Source organism: Salminus brasiliensis, chromosome 1, assembly GCF_030463535.1.
Source record: "Salminus brasiliensis chromosome 1, fSalBra1.hap2, whole genome shotgun sequence".
Lineage (NCBI taxonomy): Eukaryota > Metazoa > Chordata > Actinopteri > Characiformes > Bryconidae > Salminus > Salminus brasiliensis.
The window spans coordinates 87,570,216-87,591,535 of NC_132878.1; the positions used below are offsets into that span (position 1 = coordinate 87,570,216).

Here is a 21,320-nt window from a genome sequence, read left to right on the forward strand (position 1 = left end):
GCGGAGAGGTGGGGGGAGGGATGGAACGCTCTTAGCCCTAATGAGGGTTTAATAATGCCTTCCTTTGATAACCTGCTGCCAAAGCTGCCGCCTGACAATTTGTCCATTTCTTTAAAAATGTGTGTGTGTGTGCGCAGGCAGCAATGCTTTATTTACTTGTATGGTCATGATGACATTTTGTCATCAAATCTCCGTCCTGTTCCATTCATGGGGGTCCATTAAGGTCGGGTTGTTCCAAGGATAAGGATATGGGGGCCGATGCCTGAGAACAACTTCTCAGAAGCATGGAGGCTGATACAGCTGTTTCCCTGATCCTAATATGTGTTTCTTCTGTACATTGGCTAAAAAGCCATAAGGTATATGGGATTTATTCCTGGATTGCTGGTATCTCAGCCAGTGGAGAGGAAGTGCCTGAACATACAGGTCTCAGCAAGGTTATGGCAACAGACAGTTCCTCCCACCTGAGGGTAAACATAAGCTTTTGTATTGATTTCTTTGGAATCCTATAAAGGCCCAGGCTGCGTGTGGGGTGCAAAGCTGGGTTTTGGTAGGAGGTAGAATAATAAACACGCTTGTTGAGCTGTGGATGGGTCTGCCCCACAGAGACAACGCAGGAATGCTTATGGATAGTCATCACTTCTTCTCACCATCCAGTACTTAACCTGCACCATCCTCCTATTCCAGTGAGGTGCATTTTCAGGGAGTAACAAAACACTTTAGATATCTGCAGTGAGGACAGAAGATTTCACAGTGGATCAAGAAAACTTGTTATATCTTTTGACTCAGTAAAGTTTAATAAGCTTGATGAGGAAATCGGGGCTGGGACATGTCATCAGTTGTAATTAGGAACTGTCAGCTGAATCAAATTTCCAAGCTTTATACATTCTCTGACTTTGTACTGACACTCATCATCCATGGGCTCCTCTACGCAATTGCCTGAAGACAGGGGGAAGCTATAGGTAGATATCCAGGTGTTTTCAGCTTGCAGTTTCTACACTGTTATTAGGAGGAAAGTTCAGGGGATGTCAAGTTGAGATCTGGACCACTAAGAGTACTGTTTGTGTGCTGATTAAACAGATGTCAAATCCCCCACAAGGCAGAAGTCCAGAGTATGGTGCACCATTCCATCTTAATAGTCATTTGAATGAAAACCATAAGTTTTAACCATGTTACAGAACTCAACATCAAGTATAGACAAGTCTAGAGAAGAGTTTGTCCTATGTACTGATGAAATAATAGTACTATTTGGCCCTAATAAGCAAAAACCATATGAAATACAGAGCAACCTGTATCAGTATGAGAAGGAAATCTGTCTACTTCATTGCAAAACTTGAAAAGTGCTATTTCTGTTGGACCAGGACACAAAACACACAGTCTCACCAGTCCTCCCCAAGTTACAACACTTGTACTGGTCAGTCAATCATGCAACTATACTGCTGACTGATTTTTGCACCCCTCTCCCTTTGCACACTTGGGCCTTTTGCATCTCATCCCTAAGCAGTACCATTATATTCCTTATAAAGGGGGCAACACTTGATTAAAGCTTTCCTTTACACCATCATCATCATCATCAAACATGAACCGTATGTTCTTCAGTGGACATGCAGAGACTGATGGAAAACGTTCTGCAGTTCTCTGCCATAAACAGGATACATCGCTGTTCACTCTTTCCTACAGAGTTTGACTTTTTCCTCGAACTCCCTGTGGTTTGGAACCATCATTAAAATGTCTGAATACCCCGCATGGTCCTCTTCACAGGGACCTTCAGGGGCGATTTGGAATGCACCTTAAGTCATCTGTTTTGACACAGTGCAGTACGTTTTGAGGGTAGAGAGGGAGAAAGAGAGTTGGACTTTTAGTTCGGCCCCTGTCTGATTTAAGGCCCACACTGTGACCTTCACTGCTCACAATGACTCGCCCAAAAATCAATAGTACCACAGCCTGCACTGATACGCAGCAAGCAGCGCTGCACTGGAGAAATAATCAGCCCTGTTCATACGTGTGTTTGAAAGTGAATGCTCATCTTCAGCTTTAGTAAAAGTACAATAGAAAGCAATTTTGGGCCAATAGAAAATGCCATTGTTCACAGACACTCTGATCTCTCTTCATGGTCTGCTGGAAAGGCAGCAGCTAGATTTCTTTTTTTTTTTTTTTTTTTTTTACTTGTTTTTACGCAGCGATTTTGGCTGTTTTTTTTTTTTACCTTTATTTATTTATTTATTTATTTATATACTGTATTGCTATTCCTATATCTGTGTACCGTAAATCCGTAAAGTCTAGGTGCCCTAGTGATGGTGTTTGTTTGTTTTCTTTACCCATTTTTTTTTTTTTATCCGAATTTTATCATTGCCAATCTAGCTAGGAATACTCTTATCACACAGGGCTTCCAGCACAGGGAGGGTGAAGGCTCTCGCATGCTTCCTCCAAGAAAATGCAATGATTGAGGAGAATGCTCCTACCAGTTCTGTTACATTAGCTAACAGATGTCTGCATTGGCTAGTATCCCTCTAGGATTTGGGTGTTGGATGGGGATGGGAGTGAGGAGATGAGTGGGGGACTGTCCTGCCCTCCTCGATAGATGGAAGCCAATTATGCTCTTGCAAGCCATTTTCACGTGAGCTCCGGAAAATGACCAGATCTTGTTCTCCAGTAGTTGCTCTTTCACCCACCTAGCGAACAGCCACAGATTTTCCATGTCTGACATTTTGTAATTAATTGCAGCTAATCACATTATTTTGTGCATATTTCACATATAGCACATTATTTTTGTACTGCAGATATCTATTGAAGACCTAATGATCAAGTGAACTGGTGCTAAAAATGAACTCCATAGGTCATAGGTCGCCGTCCATAGGTTCAATCAGCCAGAGTCACCCTTAATAACTAGATAGAAAAAGAGCACAAGAGCTCGCAGTAGATCAGCACTCCAAATCCTAGTGTTCCAGAAGCCTCTGCAGCTAATGGAGGAATGAGCTTGTCCCTAATTGACAGGCTTTTGGACAGGCTGAAGACTCCTCCATTGTTCTAAAGGTCATTTAGCAGCACCACGGACTGTCCTACTTTAACGATGTCGTGATGGGGGTTTGTGCGGGCCAGCAGTAAACAGAATCGGGCAGTGGGCTCTTTGATTGCTCGGGTCAGCCCTGGCTCACACTGAAGAGAGGGCTGTATTAAAGTTAAGTACGCAATTTAGAATATTACCTCGGCTTTTTGTGGCAGGTCCATATTTTATACCTTTCATTGTCGTCTTGCAGTGTTCTGTTCATTTTATTCACTCCAGCTCTCTCTTTCTCTCTCTCTCTGCACCCTCTCTATCATTCTCCCTCTCCATTGTCTATGTCTTTATACTTTGTTTCCTTATCTCTATCTGCATCTTGGTCGCTTCTCTTCTTATGGACAATTCTATGCAAATGTGGCTTAGCTGTCTAATTCGCTACCGCTATGGCTCAGCGGTCAGAAGTTCACATCCCGAGCCATGCCGCTTTGCCGTCAACAGCCGGATGGCCATAATCTCTCCCCTCATCACTCTCAAGTGATGTTGGCCCGACACAGGTGACCGTTAGCTGGTGTGGCGATGCTGGGGACCCGGTGCTGAACAACACCCAGTGCGTCAGCTGCCCGGCAATGCTGCGTCGGTGGCAGTTCGAGGAGAGAAACAGGGGCTGGGTGCACAACATGTTGGAGGAGACGCTTAAGTCTTTACCCTTCTAGGAGCATTGCAAGTGCTAGGGAGGAGCTTTGAACAGGTGGGTTAATTAGCAGTACCAAATTGGTAGGAAAAGGTTGGATTGTCCTGCGACTGTTTTTTGCAGAAGGTCTCTAATTCTGAGATTTTCTGGCGTTGTCCTGAAGTCACAACTTGTTTAAGATATTGTGGGACGCACTGCGAGGGCCAGTGCATGGTAGATATTAAGGTATGTTTTGGATCGCTATCCTGTTGTAGAAGCCATTCTCTTTTCAGCCTCTTTAACAGATGGCTTGACATTTGCATCCAGGAATTGCTGGTATTTTGTGGAATCCATTCTTTCCTCAACTGGCACGCATCGCCAGTGCCACTGGTGGCAACACAGCTTCAAAGCTTGATAGATGCACCCCCATGCTTCACTGTTGGCAGGGTGTTTTTTCATGAAATGCAGTTACTTTCTTCTTCAAGCGTATCTTTGCTGAAGTGTTGACTTCATCAGTCCACTGCACCTGTTTCCAGAGCTCAGCTGGTTTGCCTAGATGCTCTGTAGCATAGTTTAAACATTGGGCTTTGTGACAAGCTCACAGGGAAGGCTTCCTTCTCCTCTGAAGAAGTGATTCAGTGCAAGCCTCCTGTAGATTCATAGCAGTCTAGTATGGGTTTTGATTTGCCTTTCTTACCAGCATAAGAACCCTCATGGTGAAATCATTTAGCCATCTTCTGATAGCCATCTCCTATCTTGTGGGTACTGATTACTTCCACTTTTAGATCTATAAATATATTTATATAATACTATACTATACTATATTGTGTGTGTGTGTGTGTATATATACATATATATGGTTTTCCTCTTTTTCATCTCTAACCTTTAACTCTCCAGCATTTCTCTTTCTCTGTGTCATCTCTCTTTATCTCTCTCTCTGTCTTTTGCTTTTTCTGTCTCTCTCTGTCTATGCCACTGGATTTCTTCTTTCTCCTGTCTGTCACTCGCAGGCTTTCAAGCTGTCTCATTACACACACTTACACACAGCATGTTGTTCAAGGCCGCATGTGCTATCTCTAAAGCTCACGTTCCTTGTACTGGCCACTCGTTAAAGTATTACACCCCTGATGGCGCCTCCTTTTCTTTACAGCCATTTGCAGTAACAACCGCAGAGCAGCTCGCTGCTGTCCAGTGAAAAGCATGTATCTCCATTTGTGTCCGTTTTAAGTTTTCCCCATCGTTGGAACCCTGCAGCTTCTCTGTACAATTTGTGAGGATTATTTTACATTGACTTCCATTCAAAGTTAAGAATATTTTTGCCTTCTCCTGTAAAGTCACAATTTTGGAGATACATGTTTTTTTTTTCATTAGACAGTGACGAACTTGTGGATTAGTAAATCACTGACTTCACCATTATTCTGTTGCAGTGTACTGCAGTTTATTGCATGATGGAATCTAAAATTTGGTTCTTTTATTTTTGTATGATACTGAAACAGTGAACCAAGCTTTTAAAAAGATTTCTTTATATGAAAAATTTAGAATATATAAGATATCCTTATCTTAAACATGGGTGTGTGTGTTTTTTTTTGTTTGTTTTTTTGATACAGAGATATGGAACATTCACAGGTTGTAAGCTTTGTGGCGCAATACAGCGAACGCTCACTTGCAGTCTGGATGAGGTATAGAAGCTTTTTCACATAAAAAAGTCCACATAAAAGAGCTGGATGGAAAACCTTTAAATGATGATGTCAGCCATGTGCTGTTTGTTCGGTACTGTTTGAAATAGAACATCTAATGCAGAATGCACAACATGTCCAAACTTGAGGTAGATGGGCTGCAACAGCATAAAACCACCTTCCGCTTCTGTCAGCCAGGTACAGAAAGCTGAGGCTTCAGTGTGCACAGGCTCACTAAACCTGGGCAGTAGAAGACTGTAAAAATGTTGCCTGGTCTGATGTATCTTGATTTCTGCTGAAGCTCACAGATGGTTGGGTCAACATTTGGCATGAACAACATGAATCCATGGAGCCAACTTGTCTTGTGTCAACAGTCGAGGCTGGTGGAGGTGGTATGCTAATACTAATTAGACATTACTTGAAAGCCTTAGCCTTTATGGCCACAAATTTGGCTGCCTTCATTTATCTTCTAATAGCTTCCACCATGATAATCCACCATGTCACAAAGCAAACTGGTTTCATGAGCATAACCATGAGTTCAGTGGTCTTTCCAGTCACTGGGTCTGAATCCAGTACATTCCCATTACATTTAAGGCATTTAGCAGATGCTCTTATCCAGAGCGACTTACTTTGCTATTTACTCAAAAATAACCTCAGCTATTTTTAATAGACTAAAAATTCTAAGATATCTCTAAGTTTAGACTCTTCTAAACACAAGTCAACATGGAGACCATGATACTCTACTATTCGCTCAAGTACTCTCGGAAGAGGTGGGTCTTCAGTCTGAGTTTGAAGACAGCAAGCGACTCTGCTGTTCGGACACCCAGGGAAAGTTCGTTCCACCACTTCGGTGCAGGACAGAGAAAAGCCTGGACGCTTGTCTTCCGTGGATTTTGAGGACTGGCGGGTCAAGCTGAGCCATTCTCGAAGCTCAAAGGGCTCTTTGTGTAGATTGGCTTTTGACCACTGTCATCAAGTACGGAGGGGCTGGTCCGTTCTGGGCTTTGTAGGCCAGGGTCAAGGTTTTGAATTTGATGCGGGCAGCAGCTACAGGAAGCCAGTGAAGAGAACGCAGCAGTGGAGAGACATGGCTGAATTTAGAAACGTTGAAGACGACCCGTGCCGCTGCAAAGATCATCAGTAGATGATCTTTGGGATGGGGTAGAACATCCTGTGGAATTCCATGAACAATTTGAGGCTGTTTGAGGGCAAAAGCAGGTGCTACTCAGGATTGTTCCAAATGCATTACTCACGGAGTGGTTTGTCAGTTGTCATGGAGGTCTTATATAGGCATCTTGTTGCCTCATGAATGCTCCTTTCAGTCGTTAATTGTTGCCCAATGTTCCAAAAATGAACTTACTATTAATAAAACCCTGACGATAAATGTCATGGCACCTACAGCCAGCATTTTGACCCACTCTCCTTATTGTTTGGGTAAAATTCAAAGCCCAGTTTGCAGCTCTTTATTCTGAAAGGTGACCAACCGAGAAATGAACAGAAATGTAAAATACCTCTCTGCTCCTATATTGTATTTACGATTGTTAGGACAAGTAAAGAAGCTGTATCTGAGCTTTGAGTCAGAGAACTCTTTCATTAATATTAATGCATTCGTACTCAGGCGGGAGCCTGTTTATTAAAAGCGATTATCCTTTCCTTTTTTTCTCTATTATTCCCCATCTTGTTTCATTGTACCTTAAATTGCACATCCGTAGAGCTATGTTTTCTCTCTCTCTTTTCTTCTTCCCTTTATCCCATTTCTTTGAGTTTTGTGTATTCACAGATTAAAAGGAAAGTCGTCTGCAGACTGCTTAAACCCCTAGATGTGAAAGTGTGTTTGGTGAAATAACTATACACAGCAACACAGCAGGTGTGATGAGTCTAATAGCTAGGAACACAGAATGCCTCAGATCTGTGTTGATGTTTCTGTATCATGTCCATAGTGTAGCTTCAGACACTCATTACAGTGCAGTCAGTTGTCCAAAAAGCAAATCAACAACATAACTAATTACTGTGTATTTTAAATGCTTGATTTCTGTTTAATGGTATGAGCAAGGAAGGGTCGAATTCTCCGGATGTTGTACAGGAGGAATCTGCATGAGCGAGTCAGATTTGCAACATGGCTTGAAAACAATAACTGATCACCCATTACTACACCAAGGTTTCGACCTTCGGTAGATTGAGTGACCCGTGACTTCTCAAAGGAGATGGCAAGATCATTTAGAAGTCCAGCAGAAGTCCATCAGTACAGGCAAGTCTGATTCAGGAATCAACTTGAGGCTTGCCTGTATTGATTCAGGAATCAACTTGAGGCTTGCTTGTACTATTTCAGGAATCAACTTGAGGCTTGCTTGTTCTGATTCAGGAATCAACTTGAGGCTTGCCTGTTCTGATTCAGGAATCAACTTGAGGCTTGCCTGTTCTGATTCAGGAATCAGCTTGAGGCTTGCCTGTTCTGATTCAGGAATCAACTTGAGGCTTGCTTGTACTATTTCATGAATCAACTTGAGGCTTGCCTGTACTGATTCAGGAATCAACTTGAAACTTGCTTTTCCTGACTCCAGACTCGACATGAGAGTTTCCTGTATTGATTCAGGAAACAACTTGAGACTTGCCTGTACTCTGGGCTGGACTTGCATCTACTGATTCAGGGCTTTACTTGAACCTTCTGTGAACATTCTCCCGAGATACCGCTTATAGATGTAAGTATACTGTAAAGTTGTTTAATCATTGCTGTGACCATACTGACTCTCACACAGAGACTGTAATTCCCTAGGCCGGGCTTTAACTACCACATCCAGCGTATCCAGAATTAAGTGTATAACTGCATGCATTTCTGAGAGACTTTAAAATAGATTTAGACTTTCAATTTGAGCACTCTCATTCCATTGCTTTTTTTTCCCCCCTTCGAGTCACACATTTGGGTTCTATCTCACTTTTATCTGCTGCATCCTCTGAGCGTCAGCATCAATCCCTAAAGTAATTATCGCGGCTCCTCCTCATTCCAAAAAGGCTAAATTTAAGTGAAGTTTTAAGCTCCCTGTGGCAGCCATGTTGGCGATGATTAACACTGCAGCTATAAAATTCATACCGCTGCAGCGTATCAGTTTACTTGGGCACATTTTCCTAAATCTTACACACACATACGCATGGTCCAGAACCAGCAGATGCACCGGCAGGGGGGTCTGTTGGGTGGATGGGATGAAGGTGAGAGCAGTTGTGGTAGATTGGAACTGTCAGAGGTGTCACATTAAATGTGTTATTATTAAGTCCAGGCTGAATTTTATGGCCCTGCAGGATCGTAAATTGGTTGGTCAGTTCCTTAAATTACGTGTCCATTGAGTGATGCGTTCTCTGCACTCTCACTTTTTTTCTTTTCTTTTTTTTTTTTACCTTGATTTCTTTGCTTTCTTGCTTGGTTTCTTTCTTTATCACTCTTCAACTCAAGCTCACCCGTGCTAGACACTCTCTCTGCCTCTCTCTGTCACTGTATGTCATTGTCTCTCTCTCTCTTTTTCCCTCTCTTTTTATTTATTTTATTTCTCTTTCTCTTTCTTTTTCTCCTCATCACAGACATTTGCTTTTAACACCATGACTCTGGTTACATGGATAGCATGACTGTGTAAAAGGGTGGGTGGGGCAGAATGTAAGGCAGTTCTGCAGGTCAAGAGAGTGACCAGCAAAAGCTAGGTCCAGAAAGTCTTGGCAGTGGACATGGTAGTAGGTATTGTCTGTTTGTAACTGGTGATTATTTTAATATATATGAACATCTGACCTATACAGTGGCTACGAAAAGTAATCACCCTTTTGGATGTTGTCCTCTTTTGTTTATTTCATAAATGGTATGAAGGCAATCGAGGTCAATGTAATTAGTTGTAATATTGTTTTGTAAAAACACCAAGACACCCATGACTTCTCTGAATGAGTTAAAAGCTTCAGTAGCTGAGATAGGAGAGACTCTGCATATGTTGCCTGGGTTCTTCACCAGTCAAAGCAACAGTGGCAGCCACAACCTTATCATCTATAGCCCAGTGCTCTATTTGCTGAGCCACCACTGCCCTAGGTACTGCGGACTACAATGACAAGAATGAGAGGAATGAACTCAAGGTGAAGTAAATGTAAGCTAGCTAGTGCAAACGGGGACAAAAGAGAATAAACTTTAGATGGAAAGTCTTTACAAATTTTCCAGCTAGAGAGAGGAGTAATGAAATGGTTTAGGGGTGGGCTACAGTGGCATAATTTGGCTTGCATGATTGTACTTTCAACATGACTTCAGTCAGTATCACAAAATCGCTGATGTGAAGGAAAAAATGAGGAGACATTACTCTTCTTCTTCCTGTGATTTTCAGATATTTCAAATGATTGAGCTTCCTGCCGAACATGTGACTTGTAGAATGTTCCACAGTTCATAAGGTTGAATGTGTTCAGGTAACCAGGACTGAGAGACTGTTTAAACTGAATTTATTCTAGAAAATTGTATCTTTTTTTTTTCATAACCTGTAACTGAAGACCGATGATGGAAGGATGGTCACAGCATGAGATGTTACATAGACTGGCTTATTAATGCAGTCATTTCAAACAAGCAAAATCAAAAATACTAATAACATACAGTGACCTTTAAATGTCAGGAAGGGCTAAAGACTAAGTCAGGCTTATCTGTGTAAAAATAGAGTTAATCATAAATGCTGTGAGCGCAGATGGATGCGGTACATGTGTGGTATAATGACAGATTGAGTTTGTTTGACTTATCTATATGAAGTCATTGCCTTGGCTTGTTTCTGACTGGTGAATTCATTTAGCTGATGTGCTGCCAGTCAGCAGTGCTATTGATGCCTCTTAATCAGATGGACATGCAAAGAGTGGACGGGTGGGCCTGAAAGGCTGAGACTGAGAGACCCATCGACAGTGCCAAGATCATTAAAATTGATCAGGAAAATCTCAAGGCTCTTACAGGCATGATAAGCTATGTGTAACATTGACAATTGGCCTTCGTTGCTAACGGATTTTGCTCTCCCTCTGCTGATAAATGGATCATCACTGTTGATGAAAATGGAAAAAAAACATGAGGGCTCAGACAGGAAGGGATTATGGGTTTCGAGGAGTTGTATTTGAGAGTCGGTACTATCGAGCCTCTGACAGACAGGCTCTGCGATGCTGATGGTGTGTGGTATTGATGGTTTTGGTGGAGCCGTTGACTGTAAAAGTGAGGTACTGATCGGGTTTATAGATTAGAGTTGTTCAGTACGATGCACGGTGACGGCAACGTTGACTTCACTTTCCGTGGGTGTTTTACATAAGCAGCAGACCAAGCTTCAAAGAAGCTTTCCACACATTTGCTGAACAGTTTGGATTCAAGATGTACGGCAGCAGCCAAAGAACTTTCCAGTATGCATTTAATAAATGATTTAAATAAATTGCTTCTGACAGATACTTTAGACTTTCTATAGTGGAGTTTTCTTGTCCACACGTTCCACTGAGTGGAAAAAAAATGTAAATTCTTCTCAAAATGTAAATTCTTCTCCCCAACACTGCCTAAAACGCACAATAACACCAATGACAACTGTACAGTTTACTAAAAATCTCCCACCCCTATCGACCTTAGCTTACACTCCGTCAGACCAAACGGAGCTCGTCAAATTAACAAACGATCTAGAGAATACCCTCCGATCAACCTTAGACAAAGTAGCACCGTTCAAAAATAAAATGATGAGGCAAAAAAGGCTTGCACCGTGGTACAGTGATCAAACTCGTACCTTAAAACAAACAGTGCGGAAACTAGAGCGTAAATGGCGGACGACCAAACTAGAGGTGTTCCACTCTGCGTGGAAGGACAGCCTTAGTCAGTATAGAAAGGCACTCATTAAAGCTCGCTCAGCGTATCTGGCCTCGCTGATCGAGAAAAACAAAAACAATCCCAGAGTTCTTTTTAATGAGATCTCTAAACTTACTAAAAGCCAGGCAGATACTCAACCCCAGATCCCAACATCTTTAACTAGTCATGTTTTTATGGACTATTTTAATAATAAAATAGAAAATATTAGACAACAAATCCAACCCTGCTTATTAAATCAAACATGGCCGTCACCCGATGTAGTTGCTTTAGAACAAAACTTAGTTGTAGAACAAAGGCTGGAAGCCTTCTACCCACTTCCACAGCCAGAACTAGAAAAAATTATATCCTCAGCTAATTGTACAACATGTACACTCGACCCGATTCCCTCTAAATTGCTAAAAGAAATTCTCCCAATTATAATCGGACCTCTTTTAACAATTGTAAATTCATCCCTTAGCCTTGGGCATGTACCCCAAACCCTTAAAATAGCAGTTATAAAACCTTTAATCAAAAAACCAAATCTTGATCCTAGCGTATTATCTAATTATAGACCCATCTCAAACTTAACATTCGTATCTAAGATATTAGAAAAAGCTGTGGCCCAACAACTCTGCTTATACCTGAGTAAAAATGACATGTATGAGAAATTCCAGTCTGGATTTAGACTCAATCACAGCACAGAGACAGCCCTAGTGAAGATTACGAATGATCTCCTTCTTGCCTCTGATCAAGGCTACGTATCTTTATTAGTCCTACTAGACCTTAGTGCAGCCTTTGATACAATAGATCATTCTATATTACTAGAAAGATTAGAGAAAATGGTTGGAATCACAGGGACAGCCCTATCATGGTTCCAGTCATATCTAACGGGACGCTTCCAATTTGTAAAGATAAATGATTTATCTTCAAACTACACAGAAGTAAGATATGGAGTTCCGCAAGGCTCAATTTTAGGACCACTATTATTTACATTATACATGTTACCACTGGGCTCAGTTATAAGCAGACATGGCGTTAATTTCCACTTCTATGCAGATGACACACAGCTCTATATATCAGCCAAACCTGACGATAAATTTAGACTACAGAAAATGGAGGACTGTGTAAAGGATATAAAACTCTGGATGTCACATAACTTCCTTCTCCTTAACAGTGACAAAACCGAAGTTCTCCTTTTAGGTCCAAAAGACTCTAGAAATAAACTATCAGACTTAATGTTAGACTTGGCAGATTCTCCCATCATTCCTGGTTTAGCAGCTAAAAATCTTGGCGTCACATTCGACTCAGATTTATCATTTGAGCAACATATAGCTAATATTAGTAGAACAGCCTTTATGCAGCTTAGGAACATCTCCAAACTAAGAAACTCCTTATCACTACAAGACGCAGAAAAGCTAGTACATGCTTTTATTACCTCAAGGCTAGATTACTGTAATGCGTTACTGTCAGGTTGTTCCAGCAGGAACCTCAATAAACTTCAGCTGGTGCAAAATGCTGCAGCCAGGGTCCTTACTAAAACTAGAAAATTTGACCATATCAGTCCAGTTCTATCAGCACTTCATTGGCTCCCAGTTAAATTCCGTATTGAATACAAAATTCTTTTATTAACATATAAAGCCCTACATGGCCTCGCTCCTGAGTACCTGCAGGATCTTATAGTATATTACGAACCATCAAGACTACTTAGATCTCAGGGTGCTGGCCTCTTACGCGTTCCCAAAATTCTGAAAACCTCAGCAGGGGGAAGAGCCTTTTCCTATAAAGCCCCCCAGCTCTGGAATAACCTTCCAGATAATGTTCGGGACTCAGACACAGTCTCAATCTTTAAATCTAAACTGAAAACTTATATGTTTAGTTTAGCTTTTGGTAATTAATGTTTCTTAGATAAGGGCTGCAGGTCCAGGGGTTCGCGGACCCAGGGAATTGTAGTACTCTGAGATGCTGGAGCTGTCGTCTCGCTGCTTACACGCGATCACTCAGGTTTGTTGACGGTGGAGCAGATAGATGCTGGTGTTCTCAGGGTACGCCCGTGTCCGTGTTACCTTCTGGCTCTCTCCTTTTAATTATGCTGTGATAATCAGACCTGCCGGAGTCATCAGACATACCCAGATGCTGATGATCAACATTCTCTGCACTCCATAAAATTCCTCTTAGAACTAACTTCTCTCTGCACTCCATAAAATTCCTCTTAGAACTAACTTCTCTCTCTTTACCTTCCCCGAGTAAATGGCCACCCAGCCCGATCTGCAGGAAGATTGCCCGCTGAGGTCCCCTCTACCTGCATCTAACCAGCTGCCACCTACCAGTCCAGCCAGCGGGTCCCCCCCAACCCGCCACCACCCATGGCTCACCCGCCAGCCGCTGCTGCCTGTTTGGTGGCCGTGCTGAAACCTAGATGGACTCGTGCCTGTCTGACACTATTAATATCACAACTATTAACTTTCTGTTGTACCTGGTTTGGTAATTTTTATCATTAATGTTTAAAACAGTCTGGCCAGAGGAGGATGGGTCCCCCTTGTGAGTCTTGGTTCCTCCCAAGGTTTCTTCCTCCAGCTCTGAGGGAGTTTTTCCTTGCCACTGTCGCCGTTGGCTTGCTCACGGGGGTCTTTGACGCTTCATGTTATTTCTTCTTTCTTCTCTGTCTCTGTTCTTTATTAAGTAATAATTATGTAAAGCTGCTTTGTGACGACAACAGTTGTAAAAAGCGCTATACAAATAAATTTGACTTGACTTGACTTGACTTGGTACAGTATCTGGCATTGTCTTGTTGCAAATCTCCACCAAAAACAAAGGCTAGAACCCTTCAAATACATATTTGCTAATAATCAGTGCATAACATATGTAAACAGTTAGTCTTGACTGCCATTGTAGTACTGTTGTATCTCCTAAATGGTAAGCTTTTGGGGTCCACTCGTGGAGTACCTGTCTAAGCGTTGGCCCTATACTTGAGAAATGACCAGGTTGATCAACGGTGATGATCAAGGAGTCTCCAAAAGAGCACAATTGGCCTCACTATCTGTGATCTCTGAGTTGGCAGAATGGCTCACCCTGTCTCTCCATCACTCAACACGTTGCTAGGCATTCAGCAGAAGCTGACCTCCAAGAGTTTTGAGCTGTTCAGTGATGTTGCGATAGCAGGGGTTTAAAGCTTAATTGCACTCCACTACAACCCCAGCTAACATGTCCATGTGGGGCAGCATGGGTAGCCCAATCAGGAAGCAGGTTTTTAGTTTTCCATAGGTCGTAAGATGGTAGTATAATCAATATATGCTGATGTAATCAATGGTGATACTAAAAATTTTATTCTTCTCTCCTCAGATGGCCACAGAGGTGCTGGAAGGCCTATTAGAGGAGGATGATGAGGTTGTTCAGGTGAGTGAATGAATCTATATTTTTAAAATAGAAGTGATGTTCGAAATCATTGATGTCATGTTACACAGAACAGAAATCTAACATATCAGACATATTGTAATTTTTAAATACTATGGTATACAATATTTTCATTACACCGCCAAGTTCTAGTATGTATGTATGTATAAAGTTTGATATGCTGCCCAGTTTGGATGATGGCCTCTGCAGTGTTTCTCCACAAATATACTGATGGGCCGCCCAAGCATATTTTGACTATATTAACAATACCCAATTTCTATTCAATTCCATATGTTTTTTTATTTGTTCAAGAATTTAAGAGAGAGGCACACAGGGTCACTGATGCAACGTATCACTGTTTTGCCTGTGGTCATATTTACTGGTGTGTACTTGTGTTTGTGTGAGATTGAGGGCCAAACTGATGCTGACGGGTTTTACACCAGCATGTGCTAGCAACCACAGGTTTGATTAGTTGCTGGAATCATGGAGGAATCTGTGATTAAGTAATATGTGTCATCTCTTTCTGTTGGGGCTGCAGTTTGGCAGGCGCTTCTTTAATGGGCCTCTATTTTCAGGGAGCTTGACAAGTGGTGCTGACATTCAGTGAAGCAGACGGCTGGATAAATAATGTATGTACAGAGACCTGCTGGGATAGAGTTAGTCTGAAAGCTCCTGGCTCCTTGGTTTAACTCATCAGGCATGGAAATTATGAACACTGTACCAGAACTGGCTGACAGCGCTGCTGACACATAATGCAACGCACTATGTATAATGAAAAGAATTCACCTTTACACTTCTAAGCAAAACAAAACTCTTTGCATATTCACTCCACTTCACTCATGTCTTCATTCTGGCTTTGTGGAACACAAAAACATGAGCAAACGACCTGTTGCTTATTCACTGGGTCTCCTTTAGGCCAGCTGATTCATAATTTAGAAGAAGATGCATATTTAAGGGATTTTGGAAAGTAGCTGTAAAAGACTAATAGCAGGTTTGATCGTTAAAGTGTAGCCTAACATTATCAAGCTATGTACTAGTGTGCTAAATAGTGCGTTCAAAGTAGTGATGGCGCGACTACTAGTAATTTAAGACTTTTCTTAAATGCATTGTTTTATAGTGTGTTTAATATCGTATAATCCTGTCTGGTCACTCTGTATGTAAACTCTTTCATTAACCTTCTCAGAAAGTCCTTATTGCTGCCGGCTGAGCAATAATATCCGTTAACAGCCCTTAGAGGAAAACAAAGACTCAGAACCGGATTGGGATTAAAATAGCAGATGTGTTTTTTGGGGGTGGAAAAAGAAATACCAAATAAATACTTCAGCCAAGTGGATTTAGTGACTTAACATGTAGTGTTAATCCCTAAACAAAGGATATCAGATATCAAATCCAGACTGGTCTAAAACTTGGACACCTGACAACCCCCCCAAAAGGCTGTGTCATCCTGAAGCTGAAATTGTAACTGTTTTCATTTTTGGGCTTCTTGAATAGTGCTGTGATGCTCTTTATAAGTTTATTTCTTCATTTATTTATTTATTTATATTTTTTTATAAGGGATGTCCCGGTCAGCTTACTTTGCCCCCAATCTGATCTGAGTCTCTTAATGCTAAGTATTAGCCGATACCAGGCCATTCTCCATGCCTATGAAGCCAACACCCACCCGGACAGCTGTGTCCACTGCTGTGACATGCCTGCAGATATGCTGGAGAGGTGGCCTCTCATCGCAGCGACCACCCCCACCCTCTTCTCCTGCCGTCAGAGTCCCCATCCGACCCTCTTCTTCCGCCAGTGCCCTGGAGGAAATGTGGAAGAGGGCGACGACGACTCTCCGTCACAGGGCATCTCCTCATCCATGGCCCGGAGGAGAAGGGAGACGGCATTTATGTCTGAGCACGTGTTCAGGCCAACTGACTCGCCTAGCACTGCCGGACATGTTTGACCTCATCAAGACTGGTTGATGGGCAGCTGTAAGACTCCACCTGGCCTGCCACCAAAGGGACCCAACAGTAGGTACAAGGACAGTTTTTTTTTATGGGAAAAGACTCCTTTCTCGTTCAGCCTCCGCCAAGAAGTCTCCCAGCACTCCCCACGTGCATGGACAGGCTAAAGGATGAGCTAGGCCTCTCCCTAGCCGCTGACGGTGGAATCCTCGATAGCCCACCATCTTTACCTGGATGGAAGAGCAGCCCTATCATCCCAACTTGAGAGATTTTTGGCGCTCCTCTGTACCTACAGGGCTAATCTTCTGGAGAAGCTGATGGACAAGGTCGCAGATAAAGTTTCCTTCCTATGGCTCTTCCTGAAAGATTATATTTGTGCAGGCAGTGCTGCACAGTGGAAAAGTGCACCACCTCTCTTGACTCTCTGAACCTTTCTGCCGGTTCTTGGCAGTCATATGAGGGACATATTCACACTATAGAAACCTCAAGCTGACAATGCTTAGCATTCTTCTGCTTCACTGCTTACTGTAGCTTTTTTGAGAATTTGAATCTGCCAGCTGTTTTTGCGTCAAAATGACAAAATGTCATGATAAATGGACCAGTAGATCTTTATTTTTTTGGGTGAGTATTGCAGATTGAGTTCTGCAGACCATACAACTGAAAACAGACACACCGTCCAACATGCTACTATGAACTGTGCTAAAAGGTTGGCTGTCCTGGGTCTGAGGCGCTAATGCTGAGAGTTCTTCACACCTTCCCCACCTCTTTAATGCAGATTTGATGAATCGCTCAGCCGCTCGCTGTGCTAAATCATGGCTACATTAGAAGTGTCAGTTGTCTGTCGAGCATCTCCCTGAGCGCCTGTTTTGTCGTGCTAATGAGGCAGAGCTCTTGTCGGAAGAAGTTTAGCCAGGGCCCCTATTTGGTGATTGATCTTTCTTTGTGTCTGGCTGTGTGTGTGTGTGATGTGTAACAAGTCATAAAATCTGTGTCTCTGCCTCCTCTTTAACGCCGCCACTAATCCACACTGTTAATAAATCAGGCACACTCTTCCGTTCTCCCTGCCCGTTGCCGTCATACCCAGCACTTCTTAGATCCACCAGCTCTTTTCTGGTCTCCATCGTTTCATCTTCTCTTCCCTTTTCTGTCGTTCTGACTTTGCATGCCTGCATACACATAAACACACTTTCTGGGGGAGCTGAGGTCCAATTAAGTTGTGCAGTTCAGCAGAAATAGTTTTCCAATGCTGGTGTAAAAGGCCTCTAGTGATTTACCTGTTTTATTATTCTTATTTTATGTATAACTCGATGTTTCAGCCCTGAGTTTTGTGTTGATGTCGTTGATTAGCATTATCCGACTTGTGATGAGTCAATCTCGTTATACTGATTCTTTACAGTAAATCTGTTGAACTGATTCACAGTCCAACCCAGACACTGATTCTATAGCAGTGGAGATTCCTAATACAGAAATTGATATAATACACAATTTAAAGCAGCATCATGTGGGAATTGATCAGTTACAGTTGGGGGAGTGTAATTTGCGTGTACAGCACTGTTGTAAATACAAATCACGCTATGAGCTCCCCTTTAGAGACTCTTAGCTGTACACATGCATTTGTTGACAAGATGTGAGCTAAAGAAATCGGCATCTGAAGTGAAAGAATCTCCACCTAAGTTCCACAGTACAGTTGCAGCGTTACGGCCTGGATTGGTAATGACAGTGAAGCCATTCTCCCTACTACAATATTAAATTATTTTGTAGCTGTAGTGCACTTTATTTATAATGTTGCTATAATGTTAAAACTCCATTATCCATAAAATCACATATAATCTTGGGAACAGCCAATCAAAATGGACGTAAAGTCTCTGAATCAGAGCCACATATTGTAATAAAAGAAGGTAAAATACATCAAGAAAAACAGTATTAAAGTGATATCAAATGTGACTCCAATTCGTATCCACCCACTTTGCTAAGGTGAAAAAAGCAGAAAAAGGCCTACAGATATACAGGCAGTTTCAGTGCTCAGCACAAGCTGCACGTTTGCTCTGCAGTTTATTTCAGTGTTATTCTCATAGGCTGAGCAGAGCACGGTCGAATGTTGTGTTAGTGTGCTCTGAAATCCTTCTCAACTACACTTGTGACGTGTCATGATGCTCAATCCAACAGATCAGAATCTGATCAGAGCTTTTGACTGAGTTAGTCAGATAGGTGAGTGTATGACTATCAAGACTAACCTGTGAGACCAGGCATGTCTGTACACTGGCATTTCGGTTTCTTACTGGGACCTTTCATCCACATGGAATTGCTTTTGTGTGACTGTGTGGTTTATGAATTGCAAACAGCACATGCAAATGAGGGGAACAGCAGTAGTGGCCCATTTCATGGAAGCCGTAAAATCCAGGCCCATGTGATACTACGCATCTTAAAAAGCACTTATCTTTTTGTGTGCTGATGCTTTGTAAAGTAACAGCATAAAAGCTGGTGCACCAAAAGTCAGTGTACATAGAACATAGGAGATGAATGTAAGGTTGACACTTTTGAACAAGTTAATCACTTGTGAATAAGTGAATCATTGAATCAAATGTTTACTTCATTAAAAGACACTGATTGGATTGGTTCAGTAAATGTCATCAAATTAATCAACTACTATTGCTGACCTGCTTTGTTCAAAGAAACACAACCTGATGGAGTTGCAGTTGTGGTGTTAGTTGCATTACATTCTACAATAAATTATGCATTTAATAAATGGTATGTAAAAATTTTCATCTAGACAGCATTATGTTGGGATTACTTGCGTCTGGGCTCCCCCTACAGTTGAGAGGTGTAATTTATGCTCTGAGCCACTGCCTCAAGACACTACTTACACGTGCATTTCTGGACAAGCTGAGAGATCAAAAACCATAACCATGAAAGTGAAAGAAGCATGCAGACTAGGGTGGTAGAGTAATATTACTGGATGTTACACAAATATGACTCTGGTTACACAGCAGTACACAGTACTCGCAAGTGCTGTCCTGCCTGCTTTTATTACAGATCAGTGGAGCATCAACATGATTCTAAAGCTGTTATTTAAAATGCTGCATAATGTTACATTAATGTGTTAAACAGGGTAGTGGAGCGTTCTCTTTAAAGAACGGCAGTGTCCATCCATTACACTAATCAGTCCTTCACTAATCAGTCCTTCACTAAAGTAAATCAGATGAGCTGCTAATAGAACTGCACCAATCCATAGAGTGTCTAGAGTTCACAGAGAAGACAGCAACCAAACGTGCTCTTCAGACTGTGTTCTTCTAACCAACATCTCAATACTACATAACTTTATTGACCAACAAGATTGACCAACACATCTTCTGTGTTTAGATATTGATACTTTATTTGCATTATTTCTAATGTGTGTGTGTGTGTGTGTGTGTGTGTGTGTGTGTGTTTTGTATATATGATTGTAACATTTTTAGGCTGCTGAACCCTTCCTACTGCAAGCCTTTAAGCGGTGGCATGATGCTCATGTGCTTTTAGTGACTCTAAATGACTCTGAAGTTACAAGTAATCCACAGAAAACGGAACATAAAAGATTCCACAACCCACTTGAGGTCAGACATGAGGTGATTTTACTGCAGTGTTTTAAATTTACTTCGAACCAAGTGGTGAGGGAAGTCAGCCAGATTGGATTTTAGGACTTCAGAAACGTCAGAAAGCCGTTAATAAACCTTTTTAAATTGTAGGCTACAAAACAGAATATTCCCGTGCAGAATATTATTTATCATATTGTTTGTGTGGTATAAAAATGTGTTTACTTCAGTACTAATTGGCAGCTTTTTGCCTAAATGATGTGACCCTTATTTATTTATTTTTTATTTATTAATTTGTTACTTTTTTATTTATTTATTAATTAATCAGTACTTGATCTAAGATGTAAATTGGGAAACATTATGCTAATGAGGTAATATACTTTTAGATGAACATGTTCATTAGAACTTTATTAAACTTTATTAAATCAGAAACTACTGATCACAATAACAAAAACAACAATATCAAGATATTTAATGAAGGTGGAGAAATCATTGTTCTCCAACCCTGCTTCTGGAGAGCTCCCGTCCTGCAGACTTTATCTCCAACCCTGGTCATCCCATCTGGTCCATCTAGTTGCTATTTGCCTTCAGAGGTTGTTGATTGGCTGAATGAGGCATGTTAGATTTGGATTTAAGGGTGACACCTGCAGTTAGGTCGATGTCCAAGAGGAAAGTAGATGACCAGTGCCATAGACAGATGCAGCCTGTACCGATCAAAGGCTTGGCTACCTGTAGGCCAGAGGCAAGAACCCTTAGGAACCTTTATTTATGAGTATCTTGCTTATTCAAAACCAACAGCTTGATTCCTGTCATGAATTTCTTCAGTTCCTTCAAATGGTTTTTATTAAACCTGTTTAATTCCGAGCCCTGTAGCATGCCTCCTTCCGCCTACACACTCAGCAGCAGAAGTACAGTCAATACGTAAACCCTGTAAGAACAGTAGAGGGGGCATTTGCTAATATGCATAGGTGGGGTGGGGGAGAGTGCATCAACCTTGGAGACTTCATCTCCTCTGTTTGGTGACAGAATGATGCCAGTTTCCCCCCCGATATACACCCCCCGATGCCTCGCGTGTGACAGATTGAGAGCAGTTACGTAGCATCTGAACTTTTAACTTCGTCCAAGAAAGAGAGAGAAGTTGGGAAGCAAGCGTGGAAGTGTTTCTGAGGCATGAACTTTTGATGGCGCTTTATTGGAACCTCAATGTGGTGTTTATAGTGTAATTAGAGGTGAAAAACTACAGCACGCACCCACGCGTGACACCAATA

The 21,320-nt window shown here is 41.8% G+C and overlaps 1 protein-coding gene across 1 annotated transcript in view; it reads left to right on the forward strand.

Moving 5' to 3' along the window:
- LOC140536926 (uncharacterized) overlaps positions 1-21,320 on the forward strand; it is a 153,048-nt gene that overhangs the window by 95,207 nt on the left and 36,521 nt on the right. Inside the window, exon 9 of the mRNA XM_072659015.1 lies at positions 14,493-14,546. Within this exon, the coding sequence (XP_072515116.1) occupies positions 14,493-14,546 (54 nt within the window). The remainder of the gene's footprint in view (positions 1-14,492; positions 14,547-21,320) is intronic.